This window comes from Patella vulgata, chromosome 1, assembly GCF_932274485.2.
Source record: "Patella vulgata chromosome 1, xgPatVulg1.2, whole genome shotgun sequence".
Lineage (NCBI taxonomy): Eukaryota > Metazoa > Mollusca > Gastropoda > Patellidae > Patella > Patella vulgata.
The window spans coordinates 81,012,077-81,031,950 of NC_065879.2; the positions used below are offsets into that span (position 1 = coordinate 81,012,077).

General features: G+C 36.6%; 1 protein-coding gene across 1 annotated transcript; it reads right to left on the reverse strand.

Moving 5' to 3' along the window:
- Positions 1-394: 394 nt before the first annotated feature.
- LOC126824298 (polyadenylate-binding protein 4-like) lies at positions 395-16,034 on the reverse strand. The gene is made up of 10 exons (XM_050553508.2): positions 15,535-16,034; positions 14,211-14,404; positions 12,709-12,984; positions 12,441-12,515; positions 8,006-8,239; positions 7,423-7,626; positions 5,751-5,913; positions 4,755-5,014; positions 3,926-4,147; positions 395-1,833 (listed from the first exon to the last, which is right to left on the reverse strand). The coding sequence occupies exons 1-10, from the start codon at positions 15,725-15,727 to the stop codon at positions 1,762-1,764; spliced, it is 1,893 nt and encodes a 630-aa protein (XP_050409465.1). The 5' UTR covers positions 15,728-16,034; the 3' UTR covers positions 395-1,761.
- Positions 16,035-19,874: the final 3,840 nt, after the last annotated feature.

Genomic DNA, 19,874 nt, shown 5'->3' on the forward strand with positions numbered 1-19,874 from the left:
TGTCGCTAACCATCCAAGTTATTAGTCGTGGGTTGGGGTAGCGGTTTTTAAAGGGTACGACCTACTTTGCGATATCAGGGTAGTCTTAATATTAATATGGCAGACAATGTATAGTCTCGAACCATCCAAGTTATGGGAGTATGGGCTAGCTATTCAGGAATGGGCAAGTCTTTTTTCATAAGCGAAGACTCCACTTAAAAATCTTTATTTGCATTATATTCCCCACCCTTTCAAAGTCCTTGGCACTACGACCTACTCACAGTCAAATTCCAACTGTCAAGGGTTTTTTTATGTGCCCCCTGTTGTGTACACAGGATCTTGGATCTTTAGTTCCATTCAAATGACTACAAATGAGCAGATATCAATATGGGAATATATAACAACAAACTAGATATATATTTAATCCAGAATGATAGTTTTATTGTAGAGAAATTAAAGACTGGTTGAAAGGAACTAGAAATATGAAACTTTCCACATAATATGGAAACAGATTTGAATTCGAAGAGACCTTGTTATAAAAATAATTCATAGAAACTTATCCGTCCCCAATTCCCTGTTTTCTTTCATAGACTGATTTCTCTAGGAAAACAATTTACTAAAAAAACATCTGAGACACCCCCTTGACCATTAAGTTCAAATCAAGACAATGTCTGATAACACATTTATAGAGTTTTTATCCAGTATGAATTCTCATGTGTCCCTGTAGACTACAAACATTCACATTTAAAAGTTTTAATCTCCGGTGTGCATTCTCATAAGATGCTGTTGATCACAACCACACCCATTCTCGGGATCTGTTGATCACAACCACACCCATTTTGGGGATCAAATTTGAATCAATTATTTTTTTCCAGATGGAATTCCTTAATTTGCCACTCGATTGTTAAAATGCATTTTCATCCTAAAATTTCTATCACAAGATCTCTTAACATGAAATCATTAACTAAAATATAACATTTTTACAATCCTTTGAAAAGGAAACAAAAAAATCTGAACAGCTTCTTTTATTGGATGTACAGTGTTTTTTTAACCAAAGAATTTCAAAAATGTACAAAGAAAATAAAAGTTAAAAGAAAATAATCCTCAATAGTAAACCATTTCTCCATTAATAAACTAAAGAAAAAAAATATCCTACAAACTGGCAATTTGTTTTGCGTTTTTTTTTTTTTAAGTGAATGTAAATAAACAAGTATCTACAAATTGAAAAATTATTTTGCAGTTTTTTTTAATCATTTGTATTTTTTATCTTTCCATGAAAAGATTGGTTTTGTAGATTTGTCCCATCTTTTTTTTGTTAAATAGTTCTTAAATTTTGATCTTCATCCCAAAATTAATTTTCGGAAACTAAAATGAAATTAAGGCTGACACTTTGACTTGCCCAACACAAACTGAACGCTTTGAAAAGTCAATTACTTGACTAGAAGTTTTGACAATATTAAATATTCCTTTGCTTGTCAAAGTCCACTTTCAATTTAATTTCAATTTCAGAAAATCTACGTTACTTTGGTAAATATTTTTTTTTATTGATAATCCAAAATTTTACTGTTTTTTTTTTTTCTAAATAACTTCAAGTACCAAACATCTAAAGTAACAAATTTTGTTAATTTTTTAGATTTGTAAACCAGGTGAAACTATTTTTTTTTCAGAATTATTTTAAATTTTTTTTGGGTATGTTGGTGAAACGGAGTTCCTTTTAAAACTCTAAGAAATTCTGTGAATCTGGTGACAACTGATCCAATGCTAAATCCTTTCCAAGGGAGATTACTCAGGGCCTTTCTTTGTAGCACTCTCTTTGGCTTGATGAGCCACGAGTACAGCCACAGCTTCTTCAACCTGAAAACAAATAACAAAATTACTCAAGGATTTAAGTTAAATTCCATGTATTAAGTTAAAGGAGCTAAATCACTAATATTTGGGACCTAAACTGATTTACAGTCAATCATTTCCATTTTTACTCTAATATCTAAATCAATTATGTTTGGCGAAATACACCAGTCTCAATGGCGCTGAAACGTATTATGGTACACGATTCGTGTACCAATGGTAAATGTTTATTTTGTCTTAAATATTGGATATCAGAAATCCATCCTTTCCCAGTAAGATAACATCAATGTTGATTTAAATAGACAAATAATTTGTGTTTTCAATGCCGAAGACTTTTGATGATATTGAGTTAGAGACAGCTACTTTTAGTTATGCCGTACTGCTGCGCTTCTGTCGAGACTCTTAGTGAAATTGTAACTGTTGAAGAGTTCTTATACGAAACGCCAGTGTTCATGTGACCTTGGTTTTTCTTCCCAATTAAACTAGCTTCTTCTCAGCCAACAGGAAACAACCATCTGACCTCTGGGCTCGCAAAAAAGTTGTAAGAGCTAGCAGATAAGATATTTAATGAAATGAAATGGGGTTTAACGTCCTACTGTTCCGCTCCTAACCTGGGCTAAGGCCGTGTTGAATTGATTCCTTGTTTCTCCTTGCCCGCGCGCTTAGGTCGAGGACCCCGAAAATCGTGCGCTTACGTTTTTAACACAAAAAAAAATATTCAAAAAATTACGTTAACATCTAAATAAAATTCTACCAAACATCAGAAGTCAATTCTCGTTGTTTATTCATCGTTACGAACTAAATAAGTGCAGGGGGCCGCACTACACGCAAAACAAAAATCTACAAGATAAACCTGCGGACAAGACAGAAAATAGGCATTGCACCGAATAAACAAATATCAAATCAAGTGAATGGATCCGGTTGATAATACACATGTAGGGGCCCGCATACTATGGAATAAGTTACACTGTATATGATTGGATGAATTCCGCAAAATGGCGCGTGTAGCAGTCATTTCGGCTAATGAGAAAGCATATTATAAACTGTAAGACAATCACTAATATTCAACAGCGAACCTGAATAATCAATTTTTTCATTGGCTAAAATTATAACACATGTCATTATTATTCAAGTATTACCCAATCATATCTTGTGTAATAAATAACGCACGCCTTACAAAATGGTGAGCTATGCCGGGACATAGGTAAATTCGCGTACCGGTCGGCCTAATTTATTGATGTTCAAGGAAATAATAGTGGCCCCGTTCGCTCGTTTCTCGAGTTTAACGAACGAACGAACAAACGGGACCACTATTATTTCCTTGAACATCAATAAATAAATTAGGCCGACCGGTACGCGAATGTACTTATCTCGACTTGACTATGGTGGTTATTCCCAGCACTTTCACGTTCGATGATATTATGGAAACCATCTATAACTCAACAAGCGAATCAAATATCGTCTAACAGGAATGTTTCCATTGTGTTTTAACACAAGAATACGGAAAATTTATATCAAAATATGGTTATTTCATTTTTTAAAAAGTTAAACAAAGAAGCCACTTGTTACCAAATTTTAGTTTTGTTATTAAATTTATTTAATTAAATATTATCTGTGTTTTTATTCTAACCAATAATATAACTAGATTATTTATAATATTATTAAAAACGGTACACAACCCTCAGACTATATAGGTATTATGCCAGACCACTTTGTGTTTTGAAACCCACTTTGTGTTGTGTTTACCGCACTACCGCACATGATTGCCAGAGTGGTGGCAGGAGAAACAAGGAATCAATTCAACACGGCCTAATGAAGGCGGGCATACGCTATACAGTGTGCTATGAGGGAAATTTTGCCCGGGCAGCGGCGCTACAGCCTACTCTTATATCGAATTCCAACTGCCAAGGGATCTTTTACGTGCAGGCCAATGTGCACGGGACCTTGGTTTTTCGTCCCATCCGAACGACTTGACAGCTGTCCTTATCAGGCCCTCTGTCTTGCATCACTGACAAGGGGAAACCATGCCGAAAAAAGATTTTTTAATGCCAATTATATTGTCAACATATTCTCTGCTCCAAAGCAAATTTTGATTTCATACCTTGCCCTTGAGAGATTCCTGGGATTCCAACATGTGCAACAATTCTGAGTTGTCAATTTCCAGCAACATTCCAGTGATTTTACCAGCTAGATCTGCGTGCATACGATTGATCAGAGGGAATAATCTTTCTCCCAACATCTGTTTCTGTTCTTGTGGTGGAGCAGCAGCCAACATGGAGGCGGTCAATGGTTCCTGACCAGCAATTACCACTGAAGCAGCAGGCTGAAATAGAACATCAAGTTTTATACAATGGCAATAAATTTATGACTGTTTGTCAAATATTTATAACTGGGTGGGTGGAGGGAAAGTATGAAATGGGGTTCAACGTCCAATTTTCTGCACCTACTGAGTAAATAAAGATGGGCATACACAATACAGTGTGTCAAAGTCAAATAACATGGGGGTTTATCGTCCTACAGTTCTGCTCAGAACTGGTCTAATGTAGACAGGCATATGCCATACAGTGTACTATGAGGGAAATTTTGCCTGGACAGCAGCACTACGGCCTACTCGTATATCAAATTCTAACTGCCAAGGAATCTTTTGCGTGCACACCAATGTTTTTCATCCAACCTGAACAACCAGACAGCTGTCCTTGTCAGGCCCTCAACCTGCATCACTGACAAGGGGGAACCACGTCAGAAAATCTGGATATGCACACACACAAACCTAGACATAAGGCACCTGGCAAAGACTGTTACACACATTACACAACGTAAATATTATAATAAAGACTGCCAGATGCCATGATATTTTTTGTCACCGGATTAATTTTCTAACCATACGAATTGTGTACGCAGATAAAAAATTTAAACAATATGATCCTTACCTGTGACATGACCTGTTGACCCATTTGAGGATTTCTGATTTGATTGTTGAATTTGTAGGCACTTCTCTGGGGTGCAGCCATACCGGCAGCCCCTGGGGGTCCTCGTGGCATACCTGGACCCATCATTCTCTGTCCACCTGGCTGACCACCAGCTTGTCCAGTTATAGGTCGAGCGTTCATGTTAGCTCTTACACCCTGTTGTCCACTACCCTGGAAGCGAGCTGGTCGAAGTTGATTGCTTTGAACAGCTTGGAAGCTTGCTGAAAGAAAATTTGGGAAATAAAACATTTCATTCAATGATTTCCATAATGTGTGTTGGACTATTCTTTAGTGGTCTGAACTGACATAGGAACTGTATATTATATGGAGTTGTTTCCCCTGGACAAATTACAAGACGGCTTAGTTTTTATAATTAATTGATAGGTAATTTCATTGAAGCTAGCTTTATTACAAAAGTTTCATGATCTGTAGGTTTCAGCAGTCAGTTGGGGATAATTAAGTTTTAATTCTAGCTGCTAAGGGTTCTTTTATGCAACCAGTAACATTACACAGGATGGGCCCTTGTTTTCTAGTACGATACGAACGACTAGTCACTGTACCTTTACAAGCCATTCTTTCTACACCAGACAACGAAATACCAAGATAGAAAATCCTCCATAACTTTTTTGGGCAACACTGGGAGTCGTGCGGATGGGACGAAAAAACAAGGTCCTTTGTATACATTGGCATGCACACGAAAGATCCCTTGGCAGTTGTAATTTGATATAAGTGCCACTGCCCGGGCCAAATTTCACTCATAGCACATGCATGGCGTATGCCAGTCTTCATTAGTCTAGTCGAAGCAGAACAGGACGTTAAACCCCCATTTCATTTTTGCAACACTGGGATCGAACTCTAACCCCATTGTCAGTCAGTGTCTCAATCACTAGCTTTTTTAGGGGAAATGCATTCTGAAATTGCTCGCAAGAACATCTTCATATTTATATTATTTCTCACCTCCTCCTGGTGCAGGTTGTCTGACTTGAGCCTGCCATCTTGGACTAGCTTGAACTTGTGGCATCTGAGTTGGTGTGAAGAATCCACGAGTAGCCTGAGGCAGTTGGGGAACAAAATAACCGGCTCCACTTGGTTGGAACATCTGACTGTACTGAGCATTTTGCTGAAATTGAAAGGGATGATTATAGCTGGATAACCGACCAAATTACCTCAAGACAAATTTTACACAAAGAACACATTAATTACCCTAAAAACCCTTCAATGACCAAAATTATGATTAGAAAAGCAAAACAGTGATTTAATCACCCAAACATCAATGGTAGATATTATTCAGCTTGAGTTCAATCTTATTAAATACAAATCTACATTACGTTTAGTTTTTATAATACTTTTGATGGCCTACACTACATAAAGATCTGACCGGTTGTAGTAAAAGGTCGCGTCAGAGGTCGTGCGAATGGCTTTTAACCCTATGACGTCAGACATTGATTAATCTATCAGCGTCGACGTTTCTAGTGGGATATCTAAAGTTCCGTGCATCGCACTACAGGAAGTCGCCGTAACAGATGGATTCATGGGCTAATCCCTTGCACCATCGAGAAAGCAGATTATATAACAACTCTTCCAGATCCTTAGTGACGTGCAGACAAATAAAACAAAATTTTGAACTATAAAAAAACAAAACGAGAGAGAGAGAGAGAGAGAGAGAAATGGGGTTTAACATCCACTCGACACAAACTAGGTCATTTCGGGACTAACATATAGTTTATTTTTTTTTTATTTCAATAATTAGCTTGCGCGTAGGGGTCTTTAGCAGTGGGAGGAAACCGGACGACCAGGAGAAAACCCACGAGGTTGGACAGGCGACCATACCCCTTGTCACGTACAACCGGGGATTCGAAACCACACCAGTTGACTCAATGACAGGCTTTATGATACTTCACGCACGTGCTAACCATTCTGCCATCCAACCCCCCAAAACAAAACGAAATAGGATCTCTGTGTTTTAATGAGATTGGGTTCAATTGGATAAAAAAAAAAGTTCAGTAGAAATCATTGGTATGTGTCGACCACATCCTATACAGTGGATACAAAATGGTACAATTCATATCTTTGTAATGAATGTAAAAGAAACATTTTTGAATATTTCTTTGAGAGATACAATTTTCACAATATTGTAGTTTGCTAAGAGATTAACATTCCCTTAATACTTATGTGCAAAAGGCTAAAGATTAAAAATATCCCCCTTAAAATAGTCAGACTAGCTTGTCTGAATACTAATTTTATGGTGAATGTATGAAATTTCACAAGCACATTACATGGAAGGGCAAGATAAGTCAAATTGTCCCCCCTCCATTCCCTCCAACCATGGAGGCTTTATAATACAAAATGGATTTGTCTTTTATATCTGCGGTTAACAGGGAAACAAAATTGTAGAGAGAAATGGGAGTGTGAACGTCTACTCGACTATTTCAGGTCTAACATATGGTTCAATTTTATTTCAATAATTCGCTTGCATGTAGGGGTATTTAGCAGTGGGAGAAAACCGAAGGACCCAGACAAAACTAGTGAGAATGGACAGGCAATGTATAAGCTGGGAATCTAAACCATACCTGTTGACACAATAACAGACCTTATGACAAAATACACGGTACCCACCCCCAACACTAACCTGTTGTCTCATGGTAGTAATACGTTGCATGTATTGGGAAGCTAGATGAGCTCTTCGATCCTCTTTGCGTTGAGCAAGTGCGACATACAGAGGTTTGGCAACAATAATTCTACCGTTCATTTCAGTGACAGCTTTAGTTGCTTCTTCTGGTGAACTGAAGCAGACAAATCCAAATCCTTTTGATCTGGTTCCATCTCCCATCACCTGGAAAAGAAATTTGTTTATTCGCAGGATCCTTTTAACATGTATAAATACAAATTCTTCATAATGATACACAATTGAATAGGTACAGTTCATAGGGGTTAACCATTTCAGGTCCAAAATTGGTCATGAAGAAATTATTGGGGATACTCAAACATTCTGGGAATTCAATTCTTTGAATCCCAAAAGAGACAATCGGGTGTGTAATGAAAACTGACAAGACTGCCATTCTGAAAATTCGGAATGTTCCAGACTTGACATTCGAGCATGGACAATAAGTGTTTTGCACAACAGAATGTCGCTTAATTTAACAGTCAAAATATTGACGGGGCGAGTGGTGGCATGTTCACAACATTGAAAATAACATCAACTTTGTTCTTACCTTGGCACTAGTGATGGTACCGAATTGTGAGAATTCTTTTCTCAGTCGTTCATCATCGATACAGTCATCCAGATTTTTAACATACAAGTTCACTCCTTGATAACGATTAATTCGCTCCATCTTCAATCGCTCAAATTTCTCCTTGAGCTCAGCCTGCCTTTCAGCACGTTTTTGAGCTCGACCAGCATACAATGTTTTGCCATTGAGCTCTGTTCCCATAATATTGTCTACACACTAAAATTCAGAACAAATTCATTTTTAGCATTGATTAGAAATTGGTGGAAAAGGTGATTTTGAGATTATGATTATACATTTGATTTTATTAGCTTTCCAAGTAGATCTCATCATTCTTCTCACAAAACTTTTTACAGATTCAAAATCGGATGAAAACTTTTTTTTTTCTTGAGGCTCAAAGTTGCGATTTTTGACTTTTCGCGGAAGAAAGGTTTTTCAACACTTTGAAAAAGCCATTTTTGGTGTTTTTTGTGATGCCATATTTCATTTCATATCAAACCTATTAAAAATGAAGATGTAAATTCATGAAATACAACTTTAAGGCTAATTATGCTTCAATTTTCACATTTTTGTAATAATTACACTGATTTCCACAGTAACTGCAAAATACATAGGTTTTCTCAAAAATTCCATTTTGTCAGAGCGATTTTGGTCAATTTTTTCATCAAAAATGGTCTTGTGCATGTTATATCTGTAATTTTGAACCTGGTTGTTATGCATTTTAAAATCAGTAGCTATCAAGTATGATTAACGAAAAAAAAAAGAGTAAAAATATATATATGCCTTCTCTCAAGAGCTGAATATATGTTCATTTTTGAACAATTTTCCGCGGCACACAATTGCCTATTTTTGGGGCGTTTTTGGGACATTAATAAAATAAGAAGGAATGGAGATACACATGTGAAATTATGGGAATATGTCAAAAAGTTTGTGAATTTTTAAAATCACTTATTTCCAATCCGCCATATATTATCAATTTTGGTTGTCATAGCAACCAAAATGGAAAAAATGCAATTTTTGACCGTTTTCAACGCTACTTACCATAACCCAAAAGGTCATCACCACATTTTAAAGTAAGCAGTTTAAAATATTTGAAACCCATGTAATATTAAATGATATGGATTGTGTAAGTTTGAGAAAAATATGAAGGAGTTTGGGCTGTTACCATAGCAACCACATTTATTTTTTTCCGAAAAGCATTATTTTCCAATAATCATGACATCAATATTGATAATTGTATTATTTTAAAAACAGAAGCTATTGGACAAGATTTTAAAAAATAAATAAAATGAAAATATTTATATGTCTTCTCCCAAGAGCTGGAAAGGGGTTCCCTTTTGAAGAACATTCTGCAGTAGCTAGTTGTCCATTTTGGCCATTATTAAGACATAAATAAAATATAAAAGGAATTAAGATCTTGAAGAGAAATTTTGTTTACAAGTAAATATGTTTGTGAATTTTTAAAATTACTTATCTTTACTCTTGTATATTACTTAATATTTGGTTTTTATAGCAATCAAAACGAAAACAAACACCCCAAAAAAGGCAATGTTATTCCATTTTCAATGATGTTTACCATGACAAACCAATTGATCGCCACATTTTAAGTACAGTAGCAGAAAGCTTTTTAGCATATATTTATAGCCCATGTAATACAAAATATTAAGAATTATATAATTTTAGTGAATTATTAAGGATTTTGGATGGTTGTCATAGCAACCACATAATTTTAAAAAACGGACAACTCTTGTTGCATTATCATTGTTCTCAGCATTCCTTGCTTACATTATTGTTAGAATTCTGCTTTTACATATTATTTTCTACTCAGAAGATAACATTGACCAATAAAAAATTATTCTCTAAAGACTAAAGAGTAAAAGTAGGTTACTCAGTTACTGATAGGCTATGGTAGGCCTAGTCATGTTTATAAAGGCCTAGGCCTAACAGCTACAATTTAACTCAAAGAATTGTTATGTTTTTACTTCACTTTTGAATATTTATATTATTCCTTCAAATTGGTATGTAGCCCATTGAGCAGCTTCCTTTTTTGTATATTTTAATCAATGTAAACAAATATCGAATCAAGGCCCAATTAAGGCCTTAGGTTTGTCCGTTTATTCAATTGTTTAACTGGCCAACAAATATGTGATACTCGAGGTGTTAAATATATTTTCCTAAAAAAAAGAATTAAAATCATAATAATTAGTATGACAACTGTTATATAATGCTAAATTATTTAGTAAAAACTAAAACGTTTTGCGAAAATTGGGTATCCGTATCAATACTGAGTGATGATAGTAATTAGTATTGACATGACTGACCTAATTCATAATCTATGCCGGTTCCATCATCTCAAACGAAATGTTGCAAATCGCCAACGGCAAATCCAGAAATTGAGTCATTTTTCAAATTATTTCAGCTAGTTGGTCCAACTTTATATATTTGGGTATAATATCCGTTTAAGTGGATAGAAATCGATGTACTAATTATCAGTAGTACCTATACTATCTTCCTCTTGCCTGCTGTCAGTACCAAGACCCGTGTGGATGTTTTCCGGTTTCATTTCCATTCGTGTGCACAGAAATGCTTTAAAATTGGGCTTGAATAATTCAGTGAACAGCGAATTTATGATTTCAGAGCATTGAAACATTCGTCAATTTTACGGAATTGTTCAATTCTTGAAAAATGTTTGGTGTTAAAAGTAAAGACGTGTGGTCGCCGATAGGAAATTTCCATTCGATTTTATATTTATATCCTGTCACATGGTTATAAAAGCGCGCGAATATGAGTCACGTGATGTAAACACAGTCAACCCAGCAAAGCCAAAAGGCGTGAAAAAAATGGAATTAACTATCCTTATTTATTTTCAGGTAAGTCCTTTATTCATATAACATAACGCTTACTTCATAAATAAACATCGGAGTTGCCTTTCGACGTAATTTACCGCGAATATGAGTCTAAGGAACATGGAATACATTTTAGTTTTGGTGTTGAAATGACGTCATAACAAGGCTAAACTACGCGATTTATTTTTGACAAAATTTCTCATTGTATACCATTTTCAATTGCTTGGCGGGCGCACTTGCCATGCTCCGATTTTGTTGATTTTAATAGCATCAAAACGACAATAAAACGAACTTTCAATCGGTCGGGGGTGCTATATTGACAAATCGCCTAAAAAAAAGATTGCGTGAATTGAAGCGTTCAACTTGCAAAAAATGCATGGTATTTCGAAATGCCAACAAAGCACCCCCGACCAATTGAAAGATCGTTCATTTATCTTTCTAATGATATTAGAATGAAAAAATAATATTAATAATAAGTGCGCCCGCCAAGTACTTGAAGTGGGGTACCCTCGTTTAAAAACGTGACAAAATTTTTCAGCGTAACGTCAAAACACGGGAAATTAACGTTTTTCAACTTACGTTTATGAAATTAATAAAATGAACACATATATAAAAATTATATCAAACAAAAGAACAGGATATCGGCTTCCAAAATATTTTAAAATTACAAAATATTAAATAGCCACCGTATGACGTTAAGTTGAAAAAGGGTTACAAATCAGGAAAAAATTACTCTTCCACACGGGCAATGGAGCTGTGACACCTATTAGAAATTAAATGAAATGGTATTTAACATCCTACTGTTCTGCTATCATACAGTGTGCTATGAGGGAAATTTTGTCAGGGCAGCGGCACTATCGAATTCAAACTGCCAAGGGATATTTCACGTGCACTCCAATGTGTACACAGTACACAGGGCCTTGGTTGTTGTCCCATCAAAACGACTAGATAGCTGTCCTTGTCAGGCTCTCTTTTCTGCACCACTGACAAGGAGAAACCCAGGCGGAGAATTTTGAAAGCGAGACCAGAAATGACAAACTTACGAAACGTGGAAAATGTCTCACCAGCCATCAGATACAATTACTGATTTATCTGCCAATAATTTTTTTTTTTTTTTTTAACTCTTAGCTGACTAAAGTCGGCTTTTGTCGACACCTATAACATTACCTCCGACAACTTTTAATGACAAAACCCGTTAGAAATGAAAGGAGTTACTTCTTATAAACAGGCGACTTTCACTTGCTTGTAAACTTCCTGTTTTGACATTTTGACAGTTAACGTCCACTAAACACAAACTAGCTCATTTCGGAACTAACACATAGTTCAATTTTATTTCTATAATTTGCTTGCGCGTGGGGGCTTTAGCAGTGGGAGGAAACCGGAGGACCCGGAGTAAACCAACGAGGTTGGACAGGCAACCCTTCTCATTGTCACGTACAACCGGGGATTTGAAACCAGGCTAGTTGACTCAATGCCAGACTATGATACAGCATGCACGTGCTAACCATTCGGCCATCCAACCTCCCCAGCAGGCATACATATCAATACCGACAGATATATGTAATCTAATTTACCTTTTCAGCAGTTTCTGGATCTTCAAAACTGACAAAACCGAAGCCTCTTGATAGATTCTGGTTATCTGTCATCACCTATAAAAATATTAAAATGGTAAAAAAATAAAATAACGGGCCCCAAAAATATATGGTTCCGAATTTCAATTGAAAATGATTTTCAAAAATATCAGAATGAGTTTATGGTACTCAAGGTCATGAAAAATAGTTTCAATTACAAGGCACAAACACTGAACTATAACATCCAACTGCTATTAAAAACATATTTTACCTTTGCACTGATGACCTTTCCGAATTTTTCCATCTCTACTTTCAGTTTGTCATCATCATATTCCTCACCAAAGTTTTTGATGTATACGTTGTTGTATTTTTTAGCTTTATCACCCATCATTGCTAAACGCTCCCGTCGGGGGATGAATTTTCCTACATACACTTTCTTACCGTTTAACAACATACCATTGACTTTCTCAATAGCCTGTTTAGCTGCTTCTTCGGTTTCAAAATGAACAAAACCATAACCTTTGGAGCCTTGTTCGTCAGCGGCAATCTGAAGAAAATCAAAATTATTCATATTTTTTTATTATATAAAATCAAAACAAAATTGAGAGGCAGTTCAGGCCATATGGCATAAGTAAATATTGGCGGGCATGATCTTTACGAATGTAGACATGGTGTGCAATAAGCAGATGACCAAAGACATGGGTTTGACGTCAGTGTTGAATGAAAATGCTTAGTGGTTCAGTGAGTATTACGCTCGTTAACTAGAAATGAAATGGGGTATAACGTCCTACTGTTCTGCTCCGAACTGGGCTAATGAAGACGGACATATGCCATACAGTGTGCTATGAGGGAAATTTTGCCCAGGCAGCGGCGCTACGGCCTACTCTTATATCAAATTCCAACTGTCAAGGGATCTTTTATGTGCACGCCAATGTGTACACAGGACCTCGCTTTTTCGTACAATCTGAACAACTAGACAGCAGTCTAGTCTTGTCAGCCCCTCTATCCTGCATCACTGACAAGGGGAAACCACGCCGGAAAATCTGGAAGAACTTTCTCGGCCAATGTCCAGTGTACATAAAAAGAACCGTTGGTAATTAGAAATATAGTAGGTGGGAACATCACTCAGTCTAGACAATATGGCTCATAGCACAATGCATGTCATATACATTGCACTTGTCTTAATTAGCCCTGTTGGTGCATGGATATTAAACCTAATTTAATTTCATTCTTTTCTTACAGGCCTACATGTAACAGACCCTCGACTCGTTCTATATCATTAAATCAGGTTTTGATCGATGACAAGGCTCACCAAATCTGAGTTTCTGATCACTTCATTCAGCACTGATAACATCAATCTGATTAGAATACCTAGATCTGTATTTCGTTTTTTATACTTTCGACGGCCTACACTACATGAAGATCTGACAAGTTGTACTATAAGGTCGTGTCAGGGGTTGTACGAGCGGCTTTCGACCCTATGACATCAGACATTAATTAATCAATCAGCGTCGGCGTTTCTAGTGGTTTACTCACAGTTCTGTGCATGGCATGCCAAGAAGTCGCCGTAACAGACCGTTAAATTGGCTTATCCCGGACTTCAAAACGTGGATAATAAAACAACTATTCCAGATCCTAGTGTAGTAAAGACAAGTTAAACGAAATTTTGAACTATAAAACGAAAAGAAATGGGATATGTGTTTTAATCAGATAATGATAACACGAAATTCGTCATCCATTAGATAAATTAAAATGATAGGTTTGGGAGCTCACCTTACAAGAAAGGATGTTACCAAAAGCAGAAAATGTATCGTACAGAGCTTTGTTATCAATACTCTTATCCAGATTCTTAATGAAAACGTTTCCAACTCCAGATTTTCGTTGAGAGGGATCTCTTTGAGACCACATGATACGTATTGGTCTTCCTTTGATGGTGTCAAAATTCATGGTATCCAGTGCTCTCTCCGCTGAAAATATTAAAATGATGTCATTAATTTCAATGTAAATACAATAATCAACTTAAAATCGAAACTGAATTGCAGATAATTTAAATTACATTAATGGGTTGGGATGGCTTAGTGGTGTAGTGTCGTGCATCAAGCTCTACCTGGACAGTCACCTCTGGCTTGCAGCGGTCATGTCTGGTGTGGGTGTATGTGGCTTGAGAGAGGGACGTCTTCTCAATTCTCAACCTCATGGGTTACTCCAGGTAGTACATTTACGTGCAATAGGAAAGACCCCTGCACGTGCGCCAATAGCTACGAGAACATAGCTAAAAACTTTTGAGATATTGCTGTGCTTGTTTTTGGCTACGATTTGGTGACTTTAGTTCTAAGTGGCAAACTCACGTAAAACATCATGAAAATAAGATAATTTATACTATTAATTAAACTAACAGAGACCAATATAGGGGCACAACTATTGTGTTTTAATTAATGAAGCCTATTTATCCGACATACACCGCCATCATGGAGGTATACATATGGCCACAATACTTCACCCGTTTAAAAATGGCGTTCCTAATAACGGCTTATTAAGGCCTCGATTTTGAAAACAATGATTTATACCAGGTAGGATTATATGGCTATATGCTTAATTCTAGTTGGATGTGGCAGAAATCGATCGTTTTGATATCACGAATCACGAAAAATGTTGCCAATTTTTCTTATTAAATGTCGGGATCAATCTCAATTTTAAACCGAATACAACTATCAACATACATACTACGTTACGTAGTGAGGAGTTGTGGATGGGGGGGGGGGATCATTGGACAGGAAAATCTGGAATTTTCTTATTAATGTTCCGCCTTTCAACATTAATTTCACCACATTGAATAATATCTTTGGAACCATCATACAGACAAGAGATTAAGCATATAATCTAGTGATAAAACACAAAACACGTGTTTTCCATTTTGGGGGATTCTTATTCATTATGACGAAATAGATCCGCCATATTGGATTTGGTTTTCGTACCATCGTTGACATTTTCAATAAAATGCAATGGAAGTAAACATCTCTTAATATAAATAAAGATGATTTTCATCATCTACAGTTATTAATCTGTGAATGCCCACAAAAATTAAATCTTCACTTACCATCAGCGGGTTGAGAGAAGTTAACGTATGCGTAACCTAATGATCGCCTCGTGATCATATCTCGACACACACGAATGGATGCCACTGGCCCTGCTGTTGAAAACTTGGAAAATAACATGGACTCGGAAACATCTGGATGTAAATCACCGACGTACAGTGTAGCCATAGGGTAGTTAGGTCCTGCTGGATTCATCTTTACGATCTAGGTTGTTGCGAATTCACAAAATAAACTTCTTTACACGTCAAGTATGGCTGATTTCTTCAATTTCTTGATGTTCTTTCGATCTGTTCTTTAGGTTTCCCTCGTCTGCTGCCGTTTCAACCAACAATTTTTTGTAATTTTTTAGAGTTTTGCTGATTTTTTTGTAATTTTTTCACTATTTTATACTTTTTTTATATATTTTTTTTAAACAAATGATTGAAAATCGTGCTGTGAGAAGCTATATCTCACAAACACGTGCAGTCGGAGCAGTTACCACGTCCTCGAGGGACGAATAGAAGTACTACGTCATTTATATACAAGTGAACACCCAGATGAAGTCGCGAAGAAAAATAGTCCCAGATTATCTCATCCATTAGTAATGTTTGCGTTTCTAATTATCCCTATACACAAATGGTTAAAACAACACGTACATTATCTACAATAACCAACCATGGCCCAAGCTAATCTATAATACCTTTGGGGATTATTGTCTTAATACGCAAAATTATGACGTAAAAGTCACGAGACTGATCAATAATTTTCATTCACGTTCCAATTTACAACTTTTTATTTATAAACGCGCAATTTGCACAGATTATATTATATCATTCAGATTAAATAGCGACCGAATCACAAATTAAACCATCGTATCTATCAATTAAATTGCGTTCCGTAGCGTCGTAGGCTAATTGAAACGCTCAAAAATAAAGAAGGAAGTTTAAATATCAATATAGAAACTTAAAGATGGGTTCCCAGAAAAGTATTTATCGGGTGGTTATTTCCAATAAAAGTATGGCAATTTTGGTATATATAGAAAGTAGAGATATCCAATCTTACTAGAAAAATACTGGATTCCCCGAAAAACACTTATGGAGAGTTTACAGGACAAAAATGTAAGGGTTCCCCTAATCAACAGCCCGACGATTAAGAATTTCTGCACGCGTGATGTCAAAGGTCACACGCGAACATTGAGCGCTTGATGTACAAGTTGATAAACTTTATGAAGTGTTAGACGTACAACACTTTCTGAGATAAAAAAGACGCGGTTAGTGGATAATTAGGATTCGATATTTGTAATAAATAGTAAGCGATTAAAGACAACATCGTCTTATGTATGCAATGAATTCTCCTCTGATTTCTATAATAAGACCTGACGTAAACATGACCTGGTTTGATCGAATTTTAATAGCAGGGCTTTCCTTCGAAATTACAATGTTTGAGAAGGATTTGAAGCATAATTATGACAAATTAATTAGTTTGATTATGTTTTTAGTCCATATTTACCATTAAATCACCCAGTTTGTACGCGGGAACCCATCTTTAATGGACATTGTATTGTCTATATTCAATTGACAAACAAAAACATATCACCGTTTACCCGATGTCTGAAAGACGTAGACACGTCTAAAGCACCAAATTAATTTAGGTGTCTTAAATATTAAATCTTAAGTATAGTTAATTATATATGAAGAAGAGAACTTGCAGGGATGTCCGGTGACAGATTCGTAGTAATATAGGTCGTGATCGTTTTGTTGTCATTATAGATTCGCCTTGATTTTGGCACTTGGTTTGACGATTTGCCCAAAACTTTGACAGTTTCGACTGGGTTTTAGCGCCCCGCGATTCTGCACAGACCGGAGAAACGAGACGTGAAATTAAAAGTAATTTATCGTTTCAAATGGGCCCCTATCTAATCACCGACAAGAGCGTTTCTTTTGTCAATAGCGCCCGAAGTATTTCAAAACGTAACCGACAAGGAAAGAATATGTTATAGATTATAGACATCATATCTAAAATTTAAATGGCTTCATGAAAAATACACAAAATTATGCATATATTATCTGAAATGTTGACAAAAAAGGGCTTTGATAATCACGCTAGGTTGTGTTTTTTTGGGTTTTTTTTTTTGTCAATTTCACTTACAAAAGAAAACCGCTCATGTACGCTCTTGTTGGTGATTAGTAAATTAATTACTTTCTTTAGATTTGTATTTATGTTTGTAAAGTTAAAGATGCATTATGTAAGACCTATAGATCGGCCTATTGTGGTTCTTTATTCACACGACAGGCCCATAATCAACTCTGTAGTCCATCGGATGCCTTAGATAAGCCTATAGAGCTGATTTGACAATGTGTGTCATATCTTCATTAAACGTTAAAATGAAAAAAATAGAGACTTCGTTTATTATTGTAACAATGGAACTTGACAACCGACTTGTAAAAATTTCAAACATTCATAATTTCGCCTAGAATATTTGACTGATATTTTCAATCTATTCATTTTTCATTATCTACTTTTAAACTATTTTAGGAAAAACTGACAGCCCTTTATCTCAATCTTACACAATGCATCTTTAAGTGCTTATGTATTAACTTTAACCGCTAATGGGTTAATCCTTTAAGCTTAATAAGACAGGACAGTGTGACATGTTTATAGGGTAGTCTATAGTGATTGCGCAATGACTAAAAATAATCCGCACTGTATTTAACAGATAATGAATGAATGAAATGAGGTTTAACGTCCCAATTTTCTTCTTCAACCGGGATAATGAAGATGGACATACGCCACGCAGTGAGCTATGAGTGAATTTTTTTCCGGACAGCAATTGAGTTCCAATTGTTATTTGCTCTTTTGGGCTGCGTGCATGTCAAGGTGTATAAGGGACCTCGCTTTTTGGTCCCGCCCGAACTACAAAGCGATGTTCTTTGTCAGGACCTACCGCCCTGTAACACTGGCAAGGATAAATCACGCTCAAAAATTCCGGGGAACGTTCTCGGCCTATTCCGGCGAACGTTCTCGGCCTATACCGGGATCGTACCCGGACGTTCCCGTTAGTTAGTCATGAACGGCTGATTCCGGTTGAACGACTGATACCGGTCATGAACTATTATTTCGGTGACAACAGGAAGTTTGGCCACAGGCAAATAGCAATCACCGATTTCGGTCTATCAGTTTGTCAACATATTGTAATCAACTAGCATAAACAAATTTTCAGGGTATATATTTTGCTTCAAAACGCACCTGTTAGGTCTTACCCCCACCCCACCCCCGCGTATATAAAAATGATATGAAATGAGATTTAACGTTAACGTCCTACTGTTCTGTTCCGACTGGGCTAATGAAGACGGACATACACCATAAAGTGGACTATGAGGGAAATTTTACCCTGGCAGCGACACTATGGCCTACTCTTATATCGAATTCCAACTGCCAAGAGATATTTTAAGTGTATGCCAATGTATACAAGGTACATCGGTTTCTCGTCCCATTCGAACGACTAGACAGCTGTCCTTGTCAGACCCACCGTCCTGCATCACGGACAAAAGGGGAAACCACGACGGAAAATCCCGATGAACTTTCTCGGCGAATGCAGGGATCGAACACCCGACCTCCAGACTAGCGAGCCAGCGTCTAACCCACTTAGCCAACGCCACTCCCTGTAAGTAAAAATTCTCTTGACTGTTGGAAGTCGATGTCCAGGCAAAATTTTGCTCGTAGCACACTGTATGGCGAACATGCCCGTCTTCATTAGCCCAGTCACAGCAGGACAGTAGGACGTTAAACTACCCGCCCCCTCCCCCTTTCTCTCTCGCAATAGGGAATTGGAGGGGGGGGGGGCTGGGAGGTAAACAAACATCAGTAAGGAAAGTAACGTATACGACGAAAATTCACGTTTGAACTATCGTAGAAAAAATAAAAATGACTTAAGGCGAAGAAAAAAAACAACGGATTATAGATACGGAACAGAACAAAAATTATTATGTTTAAAGTGTCATAATTATTAACCTAATAAATAATACTTCTGTATCGCGAATCTCGATTGACCTTATGATAGATTTATAAAACAGAGATGGAATGCGGTGCCGGGGTGGACAAGTGAACATTAGATCATCGAGTCAAGTGGCGTAGTTTCGATTCCAAGGTTGTACGTGACAAGAACTAAGGTCGCCCGCCAACCTTCGTGGGTTTTCTACGGGTCCTCCAGTTTCTCCCCACTGGAAAGCGAATTATTGAAACGAAAGTGTACATCGAATGGCGCTAAACTATAACTATACTTTGTCAATTCTTAATACGGCATTATATTTGTCAAATGTTATAATCAACTTGTCGAACCTAATTTTTAAAACTAAAAATACAT

What these genes read in the sequence shown, in the direction of transcription:
- LOC126824298 (XM_050553508.2), bottom strand. Translation starts at nt 15,727, where the DNA reads ATGAATCCAGCAGGACCTAACTACCCTATGGCTACACTGTACGTCGGT. An exon ending in GAAAGGTCATCAGTGCAAAG is followed by an intron (nt 12,516 to 12,708) that starts GTAAAATATGTT and finishes ATATTTTTATAG; the next exon opens with GTGATGACAGATAACCAGAA. An exon ending in AGGAATCTCTCAAGGGCAAG is followed by an intron (nt 1,834 to 3,925) that starts GTATGAAATCAA and finishes ATTTGTTTTCAG; the next exon opens with GTTGAAGAAGCTGTGGCTGT.